This window comes from Dufourea novaeangliae, unplaced genomic scaffold, assembly GCF_001272555.1.
Source record: "Dufourea novaeangliae isolate 0120121106 unplaced genomic scaffold, ASM127255v1 scaffold118, whole genome shotgun sequence".
Taxonomy (NCBI): Eukaryota; Metazoa; Arthropoda; class Insecta; order Hymenoptera; family Halictidae; genus Dufourea; species Dufourea novaeangliae.
Window position 1 is genome coordinate 2,494,773 of NW_015374006.1, and position 20,835 is coordinate 2,515,607.

General features: G+C 44.4%; 1 protein-coding gene across 1 annotated transcript; it reads left to right on the top strand.

Moving 5' to 3' along the window:
• The first annotated feature begins 15,603 nt into the window (after positions 1-15,603).
• LOC107188218 (protein krueppel-like) lies at positions 15,604-20,571 on the top strand. The gene is made up of 4 exons (XM_015576475.1): positions 15,604-15,844; positions 18,695-18,839; positions 18,883-19,287; positions 19,683-20,571. The coding sequence occupies exons 1-4, from the start codon at positions 15,805-15,807 to the stop codon at positions 20,455-20,457; spliced, it is 1,365 nt and encodes a 454-aa protein (XP_015431961.1). The 5' UTR covers positions 15,604-15,804; the 3' UTR covers positions 20,458-20,571.
• The last annotated feature ends 264 nt before the right edge of the window (positions 20,572-20,835 follow it).

The following is a 20,835-nucleotide window of genomic DNA, read 5'->3' on the forward strand; positions in this document are numbered from 1 at the left end:
GCGGGCAGGACGGAGGATGAGTCGGTGAAAGCGAGACACGGAGGGAGGCTTGTGGTACTTGCCTAAGACGATCCTTCGTTTTAGGAACGCCCTGTTTCCCTGTTTCCCTTGCTATTGTTCTTTCGTTCCTCGGGATCGACCCCAGGACACGCGACCCCCGGCACCTACTGTCTTCGTGATCGAATTTCGTGTGGGTCGGCGACGACGCCACGGAAGTGGCCACATGTCAACGGAGTCGAGTGTGGATGGTAAGAAATTTTATGTGTCCGTGATTCCTCTCTTATTAGCACGCTATACTGCGTGATGGAAGTCGTGTTGAAAATTGTACGAATTTGAAGAAAATTGTGAAGAAGGGGGTCGATGTGGAAATTGGAGCAGAAGATTTTAATTTGATTGTAAATGGGGTTGGTGAGGGATTTTTGTTGGTCTGACGAGAAGAGGGCTCTGAAGAGTTGATCTGTTTCTTTAAATTTAAATGGTAGAATAATTGAACCACTATTTTCCTAATGCTACGGTAAGATGTTAGAAATATTGTAAAATTAGAAATATAGTAAACCTAAAAAATTATAGGTACTAATATTGTAACACTGGTTAGTATATTAACTATATTTATACATTACACTGATTAGATGTGCACTGATGCAGTAATATTAGTACACCTAACATTCTGGCAATCGGTTTAAACAAATTTAAAATACCACCGATTGTTCTTCTTTTCATTTCGACACGTTCCAGAGAAAAAAAGAGTCGAAGGTAACAAGAACAAAGAGTACGAAGAAAAAGGAAACCGTTCAAAGTATTATCAAACTCTGATTACATCGTGCTCGAGCAATTTCTTTCAGTGGCCCAGGCCGACTCGGTGGACAACAATGCGCAAGGTAGATCGGAAGGTAGGAGGGTTTCGTCGTGCAGAACGCAGAAGTTACTTTTATTTGTACACCGAAAGAAGTATGACCGGTCAACTCGCCCCCGTCTTTTTCCTTCCACTTGGTACCTTCGCCCTTACAAGTTTTCTCGCATGGGCACACCTCAAGAGGCGCAGCTCCTCTCGCAAACACCGAGATCCATAGAGAGCCGTTCTCTCGCAGCTGCACAATCGTCGCCCACGGTGACCAAGGTTCATTTAACTCCGCAAATACACAACTCTTTAACGTTGTGTCGCAGCGTTAAACGTTCCTCCTGCCAACCTACTAATGGACACTGACAAATGGTCCCCGAAGGATTTCTGCCCCTCGGCGCTCCTTCGCATTCTCTGGCTCCCCCGGCCGCCATCTTGGCGTGATCAACGAGAAATTACGCTTTAGAAACTGTCACGTATCTTGGTGGTTTATATTGAAAAGCCAGAGAACTCTACATGACCAGCATAATTGCATAAAACCACAAATTGGTTAAACAAGAACGTTAACCTGTGTATATCAACTTAACTTTTTTGTTTTTTTTTCCACGCCTTCAGGCGTAATGTAATCTCAGTACTCTCTAGATAACTACTGTTATTTTCTTTTTTTTTTCGTTTTATAATTTTGTAATCTCATTTTCCGTCCTGTATATGTATACCACTCGACCATAAAACAATCTCCCCTTAAAAATTCCTGAACTACTTCCTAACAAACTTAAAAATCATTCTTTCCCCCAAACAATATCAGTATAACCATCAAAACTAATACCCCAGCTCGAGCATAAATTCCACAAAACTCTTTCAACCGGTGAAATTACAATTGACGACGGTAAATCCCATCGTTGGCATCTCGAGGAACGTCGTCAGCACCGGGAACCACGCCAGGGAGACGCGAATTCGTTACAAAAGTCGAAGATCCTCCGGCCTCTCTGGCCGGTCGTCAGGTAGTCCTTTCGAAAGTCCAAATCAGCGAAAAATTAAATCGACCGTGCGAGCCTCGACCCGCGAGTTCGCATTCTTCCGATGGATCTGTGACAATGCTGGTCTGAAGACCTCTGAAAGACGCCGCTGAACCAAGGGACTAGAATGCAACGGTTTTGGACCACACAGGTGAGATCGTTTGGCCGCCGGTAAGAGTATCGATCTCAGAGGTTACCGTCGATTAAGTCGTTGAGAAGGGATGTCGAAACAATTGCACCTTGTCGAGAAGCCACGCGATCGGCACTAAATCGATGGAACGGCCACGAGACTGTTATTAATTCCGTTGGAGATGCAGCCACTACTCTCTATATTTCGTCCCTCCAGGAGGAACGAGGCAACGAGATACACACACCTGTCTTATGGTAATGATGCATAAATCCAATGGAACCAATGGCCCTTAATTTATAGCGCCGTAGGCGTTACTCCGAACCGAAATGGAAACGAGCGTAGTGTGCACATATATGTCTCCTCTATTGAGAGAACCTCACCCATCTAAATGTCGAATGTCCAGGAAATGAGGCGACAAGAGGAGCCACGGTACAGGTGTTGCTGGAAATGATCGCGTTGACACTAGCCACGAGCATCGAGTTTAAGGTTTATCTACGACATGTGGAGTGACGGAAGTATCGGGAGAAAAGGTGGGGATCGTTGGTTGAATTCTTTAGGGGCGAACGGTGTGAAGATAGAGCTGTGAAATGATTATGGGACTTAAATCAATCGTGTGCTTGTTAGCATATCGACTATTTAGTCTGTAAAAACTGAGGTTAAAGTTAACTAAGTTTTATATTATAGAAGCAGGAAAGTAGTGAAATATTCAAACACGATATAATATCATCTACTGAGTAGCTAATCTTCTGGAATAATGGGAGAATAAATACAACAATAAGAAGTATTAAGTTCTTTCTTTTTTTTGAATATTGGAAATACTGTAATTCTTGGATTACTCCATAAAATTATGTATAGATTGGTACTACCGTCTGACAATCTTTTCCCCAGTTATAAAAGAAGACAGTCTTTGTTAAGGATATTAACCAGTCGAGCAAATTTCAAAGACGTCCAGTGTACCTTCAACTTTTTTTTCTAATTTTGACAGTAGACGATCATCAAAGAATAGTGCATTCATCCTTCGATATAGAGGAAAGTGACGGCTAAAATTGACTTCGGAAGTCTATTATTAACTAGTTCCGTGGACAATAACCAGCGAGACAAGTTGTCAGTGTCAAACAGCGTCGCACGGATCGTCATATATTCGAGGTGGTGGGGGAGAAAGAGACAGAAAAAAAATATTTGAATATGAGACTCGAAACGGACGCGATCTTTGTAACCGGCGAAACGAGTTCGATCCCGGTGACCTCTTCGCCCTCGGGCAACTTTTATTGAAGGAACGGAATCGACGTCCGTTACGTCAACGTACGCCCGACAAAGGAGGAGAAAGTATCGGAGCGTGTCTAGACGAAAGTAAATTGTATGACATTCATCGAATCCGTATAACTTTCGGTTCCTCTCAACGGCAATAAAAAAAAAAATTCGTCATTGAAACCGATTTTTGTAACCGTGCAGGTTGAAACGAAACGTACAAAGAACAACAGAATTTTCCATTCGGACGCAATCATTGTCGATAAGCCAACGTGAAAAATCAAAAAACCGTTCCTCCACTTCCGGCGATCCTGGAGGACGCCATCGCAGCTGCGTAACGCGACTCGCACGAATTAGTACGGTCGCACGAATAAAGCGATCGTTTCCCCGTGTTCCCCCGTTTCTCCCAGTTCCGTGCGTTACCCTTCAGGAATATTGGTCAAACCTGCCCCATCGGTGGGGTGATCGCGCGACGGGGGTGGAAGCAGGGGGTCGGGCGGGATGAAGGTTGCAGATCGTCGAGGCCGAACCCTAGCCAGACGTAGGCCCGCACCCCGCCTCGAATTACTCAGCTTCATTCCCCCTTTACCCTTCCCCTCGTTTCGTCCGAAAAATCCAAAAACGAGGGGATTTCGCTGCTCGTGTGCGCGGAAGGAGAGAACAGCTCGCGTCGCGTGGGGTCGACTACCTCCCTTCCTCCGCCCTTCTCGTCATCTTGCACCCTGCATCCCCCTCGGGGACCAAATCCCTCTTTTTCCATCATACGAGCCTCTTCTGCGACTTATTTCGGACACCGGATTCGTTATCGATGACTACCACGACCGCAGCACCCCGTGTTTGGTAGCCAGAGTAAATCGAGGGTGATGTTTTTGGAACGAAACGGAACCACAATGGAATAAATATGGTTTCTTGGATTTTCGTCACTTCAACCCTTTGATATTGAATTGAGGAGCTTAGAGGGATAGGTGCAGATGCCAGAATGCTATAAATTTACACGATGACTACTTTCAGGAAAAATAAGGTTAGTGTTTGTTAAGGGTACAGAAACCTAAAAACTGATATCGGTTGCAGACAGAATTAGCTGTCATTATAAAGTACAATTGAAATCACAGGGTACATGGCACGAAACATCGTTAAATGAATTATTAATATATGAGGTGAGCTCAGTCGTCATTGTACATTGTTCAAGATACCTACACGATTCAACGTACTTTCCCTCTCTGAACATGTTTATTTCAAACAGCCCAAAAGGGGATGAGACACGAATGTTACCAAACGAAGCACGCAACATCCACGCGCGTCTTTCGCATATCGTTCGCCTCGAGGAGGCACAAAGAAATCTTTCCCACGTCACCGTCGTTCTGTAAGCGGATCGAAGCACCCCAAAAAATTTTTTCTCCATCCCCCCGATGTATCCCTTCGGTTTCCTACGCGCGTCCACTCGCGACTTCCGATTAACCGGCGATCCCTTGAAAAGGCCAGGGGGGTCAGGAGGGCGAAGCTACGCGAAAAAAAGGTCGCACAAGGTAGCTCCGCGCAAACAGTTGACCGAGGCACACCTGGCCGGGGTTAAAGGATCCATCGATCTGGATTGGATCTTGCGGCGAGGACCGTTGGTCAACCGTTCCCCCCCCGTTTTCCGTTCCGACGAATCCATCTCGCGGGAAGGATACAGATGATCCACGATCCTGACGAAATACGCGTCTACGAATGATCATTCTAGTCCGAAATGTAAATACATACTTTTGATAGCTCGATGCTGACGAGCTGGCGCCTGTCCCCGATGCGTCACTGTCCGATTAACGAGAGACTTGTGTGAACTGGGTCCTAATCAAACGTCGTTTGGGATCAGTTGCGACTATCGTCGTGCTGGAGGTCGTCTTTAACACGTTATCGTCGGGTACACTGTTCCGTGTAAAGGTTCAATGACATTGCGTCAGCTCTTAAGGAGGATTAAAGGAATTCACTTCAATTGTGGATTTATCTTCAGTTTTCTATGTACAGTTGATGTTTACTTAACCTCTTGAGGGATACTGGCACGTATGTGTATTTTTGGTTTTTCTTTTAAACAAGCAACATTCTGAAACTGTAATTAAATATCCACTAGCAAATTTCCCGACAAAAAAGGAAAAGGATATTCTACTAATTGATTGTCGTTAATATTTATAAATGTATTTTAATTAAATTTTTAAACTCAAAGATTAAAAACTTCCCAAATTCTGTCAGTTTTTATAACCGCAGTTTAACCCCTTGCCCTACAATTTCCTTGACGTCTACAGACTCCAGGATTACATTGTTGAATTCTGTACTTATGGCAACTATATTTTTACTGTAAAAGTTAAATATTAATGCCAGAAACGTGACATTTCGATTTTGAAATCGTCAACACGAATCTGACTCGATTGTTATAGGGCAAGGGGTGAATAATCTTGACATAATATAATGCACATGAACAACAGCAGTTAAAACATCCCGTCACGCGACCCAATAACAGCCTCTGTTTCATTCATTACACAAAATGGCGCGCTTTTCAAGCATAAACAGCACCGTTGTTTTTATATTTCATTTTTCCAATTTCAGGAATTCTTACGGTACAAAGTCTGAAAACCACCTTGAACGAAGTGAATACGAAATCCATCGAATTTACCAAGTCCAATAGTTATTAAGATTAGCAACGGGGCCAGACGTACTCGAGGACGCGAGCATCCACATAGGGATGTCACCGGGCCAGCGCGCGTCCGGTCACTTTTCTGCTTCCTTAAATCTCTTCACAAGGGTAGCCGAATCACACGTCAAACGCAGAGACAGACGTTTTTGTTACGAAAGGACGAAAAAAAAAATATATATATATATACACCGTGCGAGCCTCGGGTCCACGGCCACCACCGCCGCCCGATGGGGTGTAAGAGTACGCGGTACCGCGATGAAAGGGGGTGAAGGACGAAAGGAAAATGTAGGGTGGTTTTAGGTCCTCCATTCAATTTATCGACGGATTGACAGCTCTGTTAGGCCCTTGTTACGCAGGAGCACGTTACCCCGGGACGAAGACAGAAAAAGCGGGTAATAGAAATAGTAGGGTGGGCATGATCTAATCGTACTTTCTTTCCGTCTTGCATACGTTTCCGGATAAAAATAGTCCGTTTCGGTGGATGGCTCCTCTCTACGAGGGTAGATTTCTCGGTTATACGTACGTACTCGGCGAACTTGTGTCCCCGAGAACATCGAAACGGGCCACAGAAATTTCCGATCGTAAAAAAGTAATTGTTGATTGTATCGTACGACCGTTGAATTAACTCTCGTCTCGATGGGCATTGGATCGTTTCCCAAAAAAACATTGGAAACCTTCGTTGAAAACACGGAAAACGCTAGCTCGCAGGAGTCACAACACAATACTGACTTGTTGCTACGTTTATTATATTATATTACTGAAGTTCAAGATTCGGTTCAATACTAAGGTGTCCCATGATTGAGTAATATTACGGGTATTAGTATGATGGTCAAATCTTGTCAATTATTTTGCCAAGTGTCTACTCATTCAAGAAAAAACATATTTTTATTATAAAACTTGGAATTACCGTGTTTAATCGATTAAAAATCGCGAAATAAATTTTTCAATTTTTATTCGCTATTCAAAACTTTTTATCTAGATATTGAATTTGTCCATCTCTGGCTATAACTATACTCTGCTGCCCTTATTGTTCCATTTAAAAACTCGTAACAGTGACTCTAGTATACGGGTAACGGCGGGAAATTTCGGAGTCTTCGACCCTGACGACACTTCAGCGGAATTTCAAGTGTATAGACGATCAAGAACGATAGGGTCACTCAAAAAATGAAAAAGACAACGTTGCTGCTAGGCCAGCTGGTGTCTCGTCGCTCATCTCGAGTTTATTCGCACGCCACATGGTTCGCCAGTGGGCGAGCACCGAATTAATACAGGATCGGTATTATTAAGCCGAGTCATTAGGCGGTATCGGGACCGACTAATTAAACGAGCCTATAATAAGTTGGATTTTACTCGATCGATAATGACCAAATACACAGACGGACACGTAAATTCCCCCCTTATCGCGGTATCTAAGGTTCGAGCAAACACGCGACGGCGCCCCCGTGGTAGCCTCTCCTACGGAAAACCGCAATTGTTTTCGTCGCGAGATTTGTCGCCTTTGGCTATCGCCGCCCGCCAGTTTTACAAATAATCTAGTTCGGGACTTTAGACGTCGCGACTAGTTCTCTAATCGAGTTTCCACGTGCATCCCGCGCGTTATCGGCGGACTCCCATTCCGCGATCTTTTTAAATATTTATTCGGATCAATGACGCGTTTTGAAACTTCCACCGACCGAAAGGAGAAAGTTCGTTCCTTTGTGTTTGGATATCGAATGAGGTTTCTTCAATTATTTTACGAAACTGTTAACTGTAATTTTTTACCTCTTTCATATTTACCACATTGACTAAAATGACGTGATACTTTCCACAATAAGGCCCGAAGCGACCGAAAAATATCAACGAACCAACAGTTTCTCTATCAATCTCCACGTTCCTGGGCTCATACAAGAAAAAAAAATGTACAGGTGGTTTTTGACCGTTGCCTGGAAATCGTGATCCACGACCGCAGATTTTACAGGAACGAAGGAAAAAAAAATTCGGTAACGAACTTTCCACGGGGCAGATGGATCTCCTGAAGATTTCGATCGAATCGAGGCCACGAGACACGAAGACGACGAATGCGCAGCTTCGATTACCATAAGAGGCATAATTTAAATACGTGGAAATGCTCGGAGATTTTTATCATCCGTAACGGTCACCGATCGGTGAAAAACGTCCACTCGAGAAAGAGAGACGCAACTGAAATATATTTTCCCTAGCTAGGCTGGCTTCTTTGTGGCGAGTTCCGTGACCAACGGTGGCTCCTCGTCAGCCGCTGATCAAGATATCGATTTAATCTGTAACACACAGCGTCCTACGTGCAAGCAGTTACCGTTCACAATGGACAGATTTCAAGGTAGACTGGTTTGCATAAATCGGAACGGTATCGAGGTTTCCGTTAGAACTTCCGGCTTTTTTTTTTGGTGGAAACGTTTTTCGCAAAAAATCATGAATCTTCCGAATTTAAACTCTTAATCCAGCTAGTTTATAGAAGTTTGCTACTTTTCGTAGTAATTCGAGTTAATCCATTGTTTAGAATTCATTTACACTGCTAATTAGTAGCTTCTTCAATTCAGTTTAATAGTTAATCGTAAAAAAAGTTTACAACAAATAAATTAATTATTTGTTATTGTAAATGATACACAGCACCTTTTAACAAGTTGTGCAGTACACAACGCTTTGAAAATGTAGCACTTTGTGTGTCAAAATGATAGAAATCGCGTCTCTCGCGTTAAGAGAGCCGTAACAAGAATTAAGGGTGTATTTTCGTTCCATGTCGTAGGAGAAACTGTACGCCACTTTCTCGCAGTGCGTTGGATTATCGAGATTAAAGGAGGGCCAGTTTGTTTACACCTTTTCTACGACGAACGAGCCGGATATTTTTGGAGAACGCCCAAAAACGCATCCGAGAGACGCTTCTTGGGGACACAACGTCGCTCTTTCCACGTAATATTAGATTCGTGAAAGGGGGGAAAAACGACAGTGTCGTCGGTAATTACCGTTAAATTGGAAAAGTGGTAAAAGGTAACGAAAACTTCGGGGAACGTGCCTCGATTTTCGAACAATTAACAGTCGGGCGATTTTATTATGTTTTATACCTGGACGTGAAAGACACCGAAAAAGTAATTGGATCAAATTTCGAAGAAAAGTCCTGTGTCATAAAACGAAATTCCACTTAAATGGTTTTCCTGGTGTACAGTTGTACCGTAATTTTTAACAAGCAAGCATCGGACAACAATTGGGAAACGAGCCATGCAATTTCGTAAATCTAATTATAACGTTAAAAGAATCGAAGGGGCGCACAATGGCCGACTCGTCGTTTCGACCGCCGCGCCGTTGCATTTTTCAGGTCAGAACGCTCGGAATTGGAAAAACACAAAGGTACCTATTATTCCTGGAATCATCTTCATTCAGGGAAGAATATAAAACAGTGCAATATAACGCCGGACACAATGCCGAGTTTCCGGAAATCCAATTTTGCCATGCATTCAATTGCTAATAAGCAGCTGTAATATAAAATCGGTTGCCCGTTATTCGTTAACTCGACGGTGAATATTTGCTGATTTCTTTACAATCGCCGTGTCTCAAAAAGATCTTTTATTGGAAATTAACGCTAAATAATGTCCGCTATTTTTCTGCAATCAACCAATCACTTAACAAACAGTTGCTCGGCGAACAATCTAAAATACAAATGTTTTTAAAACCTCTCATACTATGTTGCTAATGTAATTAACGTGAAATATTACATTTATGAACTATTTGAAGCAATTAAACATCGCACATCACAGTGACTGAGTTCAAAAGACGAAACGACTCCAATTATTCCTGGCAACGTCACCGTTCAAGAAATCATACAAAAACAGCACAATACAGAAATTACAGAAATCCAATTCATATTTGCACTTGTTACTTTTTTACGCAAATATAACAATGATCATATATAATTACACATAGTCATTCATTACTGACCAAAGTTTCTACTTGAAACTAATCCTGACACCTTTATTACACTCACAATATATCACGCTAACGAGGAAACAATCGTAAGTTATTAAAAAGCCACCCTTTCTGCGGGTGTGACGGTCAAAAAGGAAGGTGAACATCAAAAAAGAAACCTTTCGACTATTTAGACAGTTCACTAAACACAGGACAAGGCCTTAAAAATTTTACAGCGGCTCGAGTAACTTCGCAAATCTAATTAGAACGGACGTCTGTTCGGTGCAATACTCCATACATAGCAAGTACACAATACCAGGCCGGAAAAATCAGTAACAGTCTATATCCGCCACCCCCAATTGTACCAGGAATCATCTTCTTTCAAGGAAGTGCATAAAACCGTGCAATTAGAAATCGGCCCGAACAATGACGGAATCATCAGAAATCCAATTTTAGCAGTGCGCACGCCGAACGAGCAGCGTCTTTTCCTCCCCCTCGCTGGTCGGGGTTGGACACGTCGCCCGGTAACGAGCCAAGCCCTCCACTATTTTCGTACCTGATAATTTGCGCAGTAAAATTATAAAAGTTCGAACAGGCCCACCCCAATAAGTCTGCCCGCGCGTTACAAGGGGAGTAGAGGGGGGAGAGAAGGAAAAAGGTCCCAGGGTACTTTAGGGCCCCCCTTTTGTGCGAAACTGGAGCAATCCAAGGTTTTAATTGCCGGTACCCACACTTTCTCTATCTCTCTCTCTAGTTTCCACGGGCACAGAACAGTCTTACGACGACTCGTATTATACCGACCGTAAACAGGGAAACCAGCTTGGCACAGTGAGAGAGAGTAAAACGTTAGGTTACGAGTTCTACGGACCTAATAACGTCCAGGGACATTCAAAACTGATCGTATAGAGCTCTGGGTCGGGTCTGACAACCCTTAGGTCTGTTTTACTGCCTGGCGAAATATTGTCCAGTTGTTAGACTATTTTCGAGCATATTTTTAGAGGTCAACCGTTCCTACCTTGAGGGTGGGTATTTTCTATAGTTTTGTCCTTTGACTCTTATGGCACCAGGTTCACGTTCGAAAACGAGATTCTGTGAATTATTTGTTTGTTTGTTTTCTTTTAAGGAAAAATAGTAAAAAAGTATTCTCTATTAGAGAAGGGTGGGATAAGAAAGGATCGTGTTTCGCGATGTGACAAATGGGACGACGTTTAACTTTCTACCCAATATCCCTGTGCGGCAGGTATCCGAAAAGGGGTGGTCTGAAAGGGTTACAAGCCTCATCTGGCGCACAATGGCTCCGACACCAGGTAGCAGCTCCACGCTTTTACATCGGACGGCCAAGGGTTAAGTATCGTAATAATTGCCAATAATCTGGCCATTGTAAACAGTTTTTCCTCGCGTCTGCCCTTCAATGCTGCACCGTACACCATTCTAAAAAACGTTCCCCCCACCCTTCCCCCTATGAGGTCGTCTCTGTGTTAGCTCATTTCCTTGCGGAGATTACAGAGAAACGATTACATAATCGCTACGCGGGAAAACCGAGTGGTTTTGCAACCCTTTGAAAATTCCACCCAAGGAAGGATTACGAATCGCTCTCTGGGCTACACGGGGGAGGGAAAAAAAATCGTCTTGGGATTGTTTTGGTAAGGCGTAGCTTGGAAATTATTGGCGGATTCGCGCTTATATATCGGGTGACAATGGAATGCTCTCCAACTTAGATCGGACGGGATCCCTCTTTATAACGGTGCCGTGTTTTCCTCGCGATTTATATAAAAGCCGCCCTTATACCTACGGGGCTTTTTCACAATATTTTGTCAGGCTTGTATGCGGAAGTGCTTACCGGCCGAGCTCGATCGCTTTCGATGTACCGCCCACCCTTCCCCTTCCTGGATATTCGAAAATTTCGACTCATTAAAGTCTCGTTTAAAAGGGCTTAACACGTTTTCAGATAACAATTGCATTAGATTGACTCGATCGAAACAATTTTAATCTCAGGTGAAACGCGAAAATAATCGGGGTTCTCTTAAATTTTTTAAATATTCATTGCTGATGGACAGATTGTGCAAAGTATATATACCATTCGCCTTAAATGAGATCTTCCATATGCCATGTGTTTTTCACGTTCTAGTTAATAAATTTATTATTATCAAGTATAGCGGGGCGTATTATACATACGTAATTGGGATTATGTCGTAGAAGAATTTTCCAAGACAATCTTCAAGGTAATGCGAGACGATCATGAAAATTGTACATATAGTATTCAATTGTCAATATTTCTCTAGTGCTAAAATTCTCTAAATTGTTCCAAGTTCTAAAAACCCCTCAACGTTTCCCTAAAATTAGTTACAAGGTTTCAACGTACAATTTTAAATAATAATACTCATCTCCAAATTAAGATACAGATAGTCATACACTTACTACATCTATAATTCCATACAGCATCAACAAACAATCAACATTCCTTTTAACCTAATCAAACGATGCAAATTCCTCCCAAACGTTTGATTTCAAGTAAACATTCATAATCTACTTACCAGTCGATGTAATAGAGTCACAATCATTGAAAGAATCCTCCCCAATACTTCTTCACTCTGGCCGCAACAACCAAGGCTCGGTCACCCCGCAGAAGCATCTCCCTAAAACAGCGATAAAAAAAAAATAAAAGAACGATCCCAGAGAAAGAAAAAGTAGCACACGAGGGAAAGCTGGTGTTGTACACGGGCAACGGCTAATTCACCGGACCACGGCCATCGAGATTTCGCTTTTCGATCCCGTGTTCTCCCTTCATCCCTCTACGCATGCTATCTCCGAATCTTCGTTCTCTATCCCAAACACGACAAACCAGGGCAGCTCTGACACAAGGATGGAGTGCGCCCTGGTCCTCTCGCGATCGCTAACCCTAGGTGTGTTCTCCAACACGCCTGTTCCCCGTTTACCCCCGTGCATGTTCACACAGACACGCACAAAGAAAGGTTACACACGCCCCGAAAAAACCTGGCATTCTTCCACTACTTTTTTTTTTATCGTGCACACACACAGAAAGTTTCTCCACTTTGACGGGCACGCGCTGCGCGCACGTTCGAGCACGGGGCAGGTGAGAGAAAGAGAAAGACGAAAAAAGAGGAGGACGGGGCGCGTGCACGCACACGAGTCTCCCGGTGCTTTTAACCCCCGAAAAAAAAATGAATCGAGACTGGGGTAGGTTGTAAAGGAGGGGGGAGGAGAGTTTCGACAGAATTCAGTTTTCGAAAAAAACAGTGGAACCCTTGTGCTTTGTATCCGTTGCGTTATCGTGGTCGGAAGTCGCGAGGTGACTCGTGAAAATTCCGTCGGCGACGCGAACCACCACGATACCGCGAGTGCAACGTGCGTAAATTGCATTGTTCGTGATCCGTTTGATACACCCCCTCAAAAAAAAAAAAAAATATATATAGAGAGACGCGAGTTTTGTGCCGGGTGTTCCGCGGAACCGGAACGCGTTACGCCGAGGAACCGTGCATGCATGAAACGAACGTTGCTTGATATTCTTTTTTTATTACGCTGGGTACCTCGTAACAGGAGGGTTTTTTTGTCGATATTTCAAAAGGAAAAGAGATAGAGAATTTTTGACGATCGATATTACACGTGTTTGTAAATACAAGAATTTATTAAAGTGAATGAATGTTTCATGTTAAGGCTCTGTGTTTTTTTTAACCCTTTCGTTCCCATTGTTGCCATATGGCTACGTATTCTAAATTAAGAAATAAAATATTAGTATCGTGTATTTTTTTGTATCCGTGAGTATATGATAGTTTTTTTTAGCCTTATACATATTCAAATGTGCATTTAAAACGTTATCGGTATAATAAGACATCATAGGTCCTGTCTCTTTTATTTGATGGAATTCAAGTGTTGCGCATTGTTACAAATACAATAGAAACATACGAAGCTCTAATTTCTTATATAATAACTGTGATAAAAGTGAAAAAGTTGTCAAATGGCAACGAATAAAAAATGGCATTAAACGGTTTGAAAATGTTCAAATGTTCTGGTGAATCATTTATATGTTATCTAATATACAGAAAGATACAGCAAAATATTTCTTTGATAATTTTTCAATAATTCGGGAATGAAAGGGTTAAAGGGAGTTGGTATTGTTTAATCGATGGATGGCAAGGTGAATGTTTAACGATGCAACGTGGACAACTTTAGAAACGACGATTTGGTGGAGAGGGAACTATTTGTTGACGCCAACGTGGTATACGATGTATCGATCGATCTTGAAATATTGAGAACGACTGTCGAAGTTCCGTGAACTGTTTGCAGCACGTGCATAAACGTCGCGATATTATAACCCATACAATACAATATTTAATTTCAACCTTCATCCTAAACTATCATTTACTAGAAATCGAAAGTTCACAGAACGTAATCTGAAATGTACACATATATAAAACCATCAAGGTTCTTCGCAATTCTCGGGAGTGTATAAAAATATCTCGATAAATCTTCCATAAATCCCCTCCATTTACATAAGATTCACCTCAGTTTTCCTTCCCAGCACAATCTCGCGGAAATAATTTAACCGAAACTAAGAAACAGAGACGGTTTCCCTCGAGACTTCCTCGTTACCGAAACCTGTAAGGAAAAAGGAAAAACAAGAACGAACGAAACTAACCAGCAAACTGGAATGCACATTAGGAGGAATGACTCACGCAAGAAAGGCTCTCGCGTTTTGTAACAATCTCCCTTTTACACCCTTCCGCCCGTTTTTATCGTTCTTGTTTCTCGTGATCTCAAAGGGTGAGCGACGCATCGTTCGGTTTATAGTTGCGGAATATCGTCAACCCTCTGCCCACCCCCATAACCTCCCAACCACCCTCACCGCGCCTGAACGACCTACACACAACTCTGGTATCTTTTCTCTCGCAGGTTTCACCGATTACCCGCCTTCTGTGGCCGTCCTCGTCCATCGTGTAGCAGGGGAGAAGAAACGTGTGTATATTCTTCACCACACAGACACTCTGAAAATCCCCCACCCCTTGAAAGATCACGCTCGCAGGTTCACCCTGTCCTCCCCAAGTCGGTCTATCTCTCTTTCTATAACTCTATCCTTATTCAGTCCCTACTTTTCCTGTATCGTCTGTCTCACGTCATCTTTCGTTCACCAACGATCCTCTGTCTCTCTCCAACACGCGCCGCACCACGCTCGTTTCATCCCCCGACGTGGCGGGTTTCTTGCGACTCGCGCATCCGGGGTTGCGATTCGAGAGGGTAGAGGGAACCACGGCTAAGTGGGGATGACGGCCGGTGAAGTAGTGGGGGGAGCAGCACTGGGCGGTCAGGGTGGGGGATGTTTGACTACAGTGAGCGCGACTCGATTGTCAGTTAGTATTGGGTTAGGTCAGCCCAGAGCAACGTCGTTGATCGTCGTCGTTCTCCGTGGTCGAACGACGACGTTTGTTGTTTATAGTAGAGTAGTCAACACGTTTTTACGTATCCGCCTTGGTTTGTTCTTTTTTTTCATTTATCCACGGTTCTTTCCGTTCTCCGTGTGACTTTGTTTTTTTTTTCTTTTTTTTTTTCTTTTACGTATTTTACGTTGTTGATTCGGTTCGGTTTATTCGGTCGCACGTGGAGCACACGGACACTCGTGCCTAGAGTTTCCTCGACGATCGCCCACGCACGTGCACACACACACACGTAGCTTTTGCTACCTTGTTAACCGGGAGAGAGGATTCTTCCGGTGGATTTCTGCGTGGGGCTGCCGAAATCGTCAAACAGAAGAGAACACAGTCGTCTAGATAAAGAAATACGCAAGACGCTGGTATCACAGACGTCTCCAGTCGTCGTTGCTGTTCTATTGAGTGTGCAGTGCCCCGTTAACCAGAAGTACACACGGTCGCCGCGATCTAGTTGAATCGAGAGTCTCGCCGGGAAGTGTGTCGTATTTGTGCACGGAAGTGGATGGAGTGTCAAAGTGATAACACCACGCAGCACGGATCGTAGAATGGCACTGTCTTATCTCCAAGAGGCGCAAATTAACGCAGGTAAGTTTGCCTCCCACCAGGTGTTATGTGATTCACATGTCAAATCGGTATCGTAGGGATTCGCGCGACAAACTTCCTAAAAAGCTTGCGCATAACGAGATACGCGCTGATTTCACTTTCCTCTGCGACTCACATATATACACGCACACACAATATAACGGAATTCGCTCGAATCTCTCACTTCTTCGTGCTCACGGAAACAAAATGCTCATTCGACGTTTGTTTTGACACGGTCAAGGTGATTCGGTCTTCTTTTCCGTCTATTTTCACGCCGCGAGTGACACACAGATACGATGTCCATTCGATCTCACGTGAAAACCGGCGTTCTGTGGCCACAGATGTTATTCGTACGCGAAATGATTGGAGAACGGTTACCCGCGCTGCAAGGTTCTCTCGTGTTCCGGTCGAGAAACCGTTGGCCCGGCGCCAGGATCTAAAAGCGCCCGCGGGGCGACACGCTCCCGTGTTGTGACACATTGTAAACATCGATAAGCCAGGAAGACGTGAAATTGCTTGACGGGGACGCGAGCCAACCGAAGCAAATGAGACCCTCAACACGCGACGTGTCTCTCTTTCTCTATCTGTTTCGTGGTTCCGTACTAAAAATAACAGCGAGCAGAATCGCGGTTGAAAACGCGTTTGGTTATTATATACCGTGAAGTTGGGATCTGATGGCGCGATTTCGGGTTAGGTTATAAACAGTGGTATCGTATAGTTTCTGTCGGAACGACGACGTGGTTGACGCACGATCGTATTTTCGTTCGGTCGATTTCGGTGAATTCGGTGACGATCAGGAGGAAGCAGTATTATCTTTGGAGATAAATTGAGAAATGACCAAAATGGTAACCGCTCTCTGGACCGTGAATAAAAAGTATGCTCGAGAACCGTGTACAGATTTTTTTCTTTTTTGGGTGAATCTTGCGCGTTTGAGATTATGGGTAAATAAAAAAGGAAACGTGTGCGGTCGAAGGAGAAAATTCTCCGCGGAGTAGGAGGAAAAAGGGATTCAAAGGGAATATCGGGGTTGCGACCAATTAGGGAAGGGATGGCGCGAGCGGGGGAGGGCGGTACACTCGTCGTCGTGTTGCCGGGAAACGGCGATTGTAGGCCTGTAAGAATCCTAGCGAGGGAGTTTTAGGGCAGCCCCGAGGAAAGAGAATAGGAGAGTCGAGATCTTACGCACCCTTATTGATTCGACCGGTCTCATTACGGAAGCCCCTCTTCCTAAACGTTACCACATTAATTAGTAAGTGTCTCGCAGCATGGCTACGTTAGTTTCTTGTTTTTTTTAACACAAATTTCGTAACCCTGTAACTTGAAAAAGTTTTTATTTACAAAGCAGCAGAAATGAATTGGCCCTAGTTCCGAATGACTTTGGTGGCTCTTTAGTATTAATAATATATTTTTTTAAAGTAAATATGACAAAAGTAATTCGTCGATATTCAAAATTAAATTTTGCGTCGATCGGTAACCGGGAGCATTCGGAACTTTATCCAAAGAATTCTCTGAAAAGGTGCGCACGATTTTTTATAACTTCCAAAGTGGATAATCTCTGACCTAAATCAAATTACGTACTTAACACGCGTTGGACGTCAGTCGCGCGTATGAGCAATCATCGGGATGGCGCAACCCTAATACGTAGCTCTTTTTCGGAAAAAAACCTTTAAAGCGTCGCGCGTGGGGGATACTACTCTCGGGGGTTTATTCTCGACGTTGGGAATCACTCGTTCGAAGAAAGCAGGAAAATCGCCAATACGGCGATCCAACGTTGATACTCGCCGTGTATTTTCGGTCAATTTAATTTAACGCGATCTTGAGTGAGAGAGAGAGAGAGAGGGACACTCTCGAAGGTCTTGATCTCGAGCGAATCTGTAAGTCTCTCGAGGACGTTGCAGGACCTTCGACCTCTCTTGGGAATCTGGGAAATTCGCTCGAAACACGAAGAACCACGTTGAATGTTCAGTCAGACACGGTTTCGCGGAGTCGTTGGCCTCGAGTCGTGCAGGAGGGGCGGGGGTACACATCGCGGTGTGTGACGTGGGTGGAAAGCCGAGCCTTATGAATGAACCGCCGCTACGTACGGGAGTGTGAGTGAATGGAGGAGGACCGGGCGAACCTCTCACGTGAGAGCAACGGGCGGCGTGTGTGGGAGGGCGGTTCGGGAGGAGAGAGGCGCTATCTACGGTGGATCGACCTAGAGAAAGAAAGACGAGAGACACACGCGGGAGGGAAAGAAACGACGTACAATTCGCACACACGGTACACATCTCGGCCTTTTTACACATCGTACGCGTGTATCGTAACGCCGAGGTCTCGATACACGACGGGATTTATTGTAAAGTACCACAGCTACAGTAAATCCTCGATAAGTGGTCGAAGGCTCCACTGAATATTAAATATTTCATAAACTAATTGCGATACGCGGTTGAAACAAATATCATTGGCTTCAAAATTCAAAACTCTATCACTGTATTAAACATTTAAAAGTCTGCGTTACACCTGGGGAGACCTCTACTTGTTGATAATCTTCGAGGAGTTACTGTACCTCGTAACATTTACAGCATAAGCATTCGATAAGTGTGCCCTAGTAATGACCAAGAATGTATCTACACATTAAAATATAGAAGGTATATAAAACAGTAACTGAAAAAAGAAAACACCGAAAAAACTGACATTTGACAAAAATATCCTCAGCTTCTCAATATAAAGATCGAATCAGAGTCATTTGTGCAGGCAAAGATCTTACTGTAACACAGTGCATCAGAATTGTAGTCTTGCATCAAAGAGTCAATCTTTCACTGGGGAATTCAACAGAGTTGCTTAAGTTTTGTTCTCCCTGTTTTTTTCCAGGACTCTTGACCAGCCAGCACCTCGACATGAAACAAGAACCCGAGAAACAACCGCTTTCTCCCCCATTGAATAACAACACGTCGCAAGTGATGTTCCCCGGAATGGGCAATGCCGCGGCGGGGCTGTCAATGCTCACACCCCAACAGTTACTCGCGGCTAGTCGAACGGCAGCGTTGAACGCCACCCGTGGCATCGTCGCCACCGTCCCCTGTTCATCATTCGCCTGGACCAGTCTCACCAGCGTTGAGCACCAAGTCCACATCGCGAAGAGGGAACAACGCCTCGGCGAACAACAATAACAACAACAACAACAACGTGGTCAGCAGTAGTGCAGACAGAATGACCAAGAAAGGCCAGGCTGCCAAGAGGAAAACCGCCAAGTCGAAGACCGAGACTGTTCAGGCCACGGTCGAGGGCACAGCACCTCTCAGTCCACCCACCTCGGTCAGCCCCGAGGCGGGCAAGGACGGCAGGGACAAAGTGTTCACCTGTGGAGTGTGCTCGAGATCGTTCGGCTACAAGCACGTGCTGCAGAACCACGAACGCACGCACACCGGGGAGAAACCGTTCGAGTGCCCGGAATGTCACAAGAGGTGAGTCTCGAGATTACTATTGTTGGATATTAAAGCATGAACGATACGATTTCTCGTATGACTCGTATGTCGTTCAGACGGTCGAGGCAACCTAGAGGATTGTACCAGTAGTTGTACCACAAATTGTATCTTCTATGGGCCAGTTTAGAGATTTTTAGAAGGGTTATATTGTAGATGCAAATCTTCTAGCGATTATAGTCCATTTTTACAAGGAATTTTGGTAGAGTTGAATAAAAATGTTTAAGAAATGTTTTAATCGGATAATATCCTCTGTACAGTTATATTAAGGGTTAGCTTCCAATTACTCTGAATTAAGCACAATGTCCAGAGATCTGTCTGGATAAGAATCGAAACGACCTTTGCTTAAAAAGGAATTTTCTTTCTAATTGTTACAGATTCACCCGGGACCACCATCTAAAGACCCACATGCGGTTGCACACGGGCGAGAAACCTTACCACTGCAGCCACTGCGACCGTCAGTTCGTTCAGGTAGCGAACCTGCGCCGTCACTTGCGCGTGCACACCGGCGAACGTCCGTACGCCTGCGAGCTGTGCTCTGCGAAGTTCAGCGACTCGAATCAGTTGAAGGCGCATCTGTTGATCCACAAGGGCGAGAAACCGTTCGAGTGCGAGCATTGTCAGATGCGATTCAGACGGAGGCATCATCTGATGCATCACAAATGCGGCACCGGTGGCGTGTCCAGGTCGCAGGTCGCCTCGCCCTCGTTGGCCAGCGACGATCTGGACGAGGACATGGACATCGATATCGATGTGGAGATGGAGGAACCGGATGCGACCACGCTGATGGCCAAAAAACCGATGACGCAGGTCAGACCCGCGCATCGACAGCTACCCAGCCCAGTTGTGAACGCCTCCATGCCGATGCCGTTAAATCTATCCGGTATACCGGTCGATCTGCCGGAGCAGACGGAACCGGAAGACCTGTCGATGTCCACCGGTATGCACAGGCCACATTCCCACTCGCACAGCAGCGGTGATTCGCCGATGAGCCGTAGCCCGAGCAGCGACACGATCCACGAGGAAGAGGACGAGGAGCTGGACGTCTCCGAGGCGAGTCCCAGCAGCCTGTTCCTTCAGAATCATCGCAACCAGTACGTTCATCACCTCGCGTCACTTGGAAACCCGACCAATGTCGGCCACGCGTCCTAGTGGAGTCTCTAGGGGTACGTAGACACAGCTACGTAGCAAAACAGCAAAAGAAAACAAGCACACATCACACTCCACACCCTTCTGTACTTTCACTCGGTTCACGATGGGCCTGGTTACCCAACGAAAACAAAAACGTGCATTAGTTTCAACGTTCATCGCGATGGAGAAGATTATACTAGCTGTTTGGAAGAGAAATCACGTTTTTGGGTAGAGTTGAGCCTCGTGTCCGAGAACCACCTCGCAGCTCATATATATATATATATACACACTTGAATCCTCACTAGATAAATCCTCCGAGCACCGGTTCACAGTCACTATTGTTAAGATGCTTTTTATAGATATATATATTATATTACATATATATATATATATATATAT

Coding starts and splice junctions, on each gene's coding strand:
- LOC107188218 (XM_015576475.1), top strand. CDS start 15,805: ATGGCACTGTCTTATCTCCAAGAGGCGCAAATTAACGCAG. Junction 18,840..18,882: donor TCAATGCTCACACCCCAACA/GTTACTCGCGGC, acceptor AACGCCACCCGT/GGCATCGTCGCCACCGTCCC. Junction 19,288..19,682: donor TGCCCGGAATGTCACAAGAG/GTGAGTCTCGAG, acceptor TAATTGTTACAG/ATTCACCCGGGACCACCATC.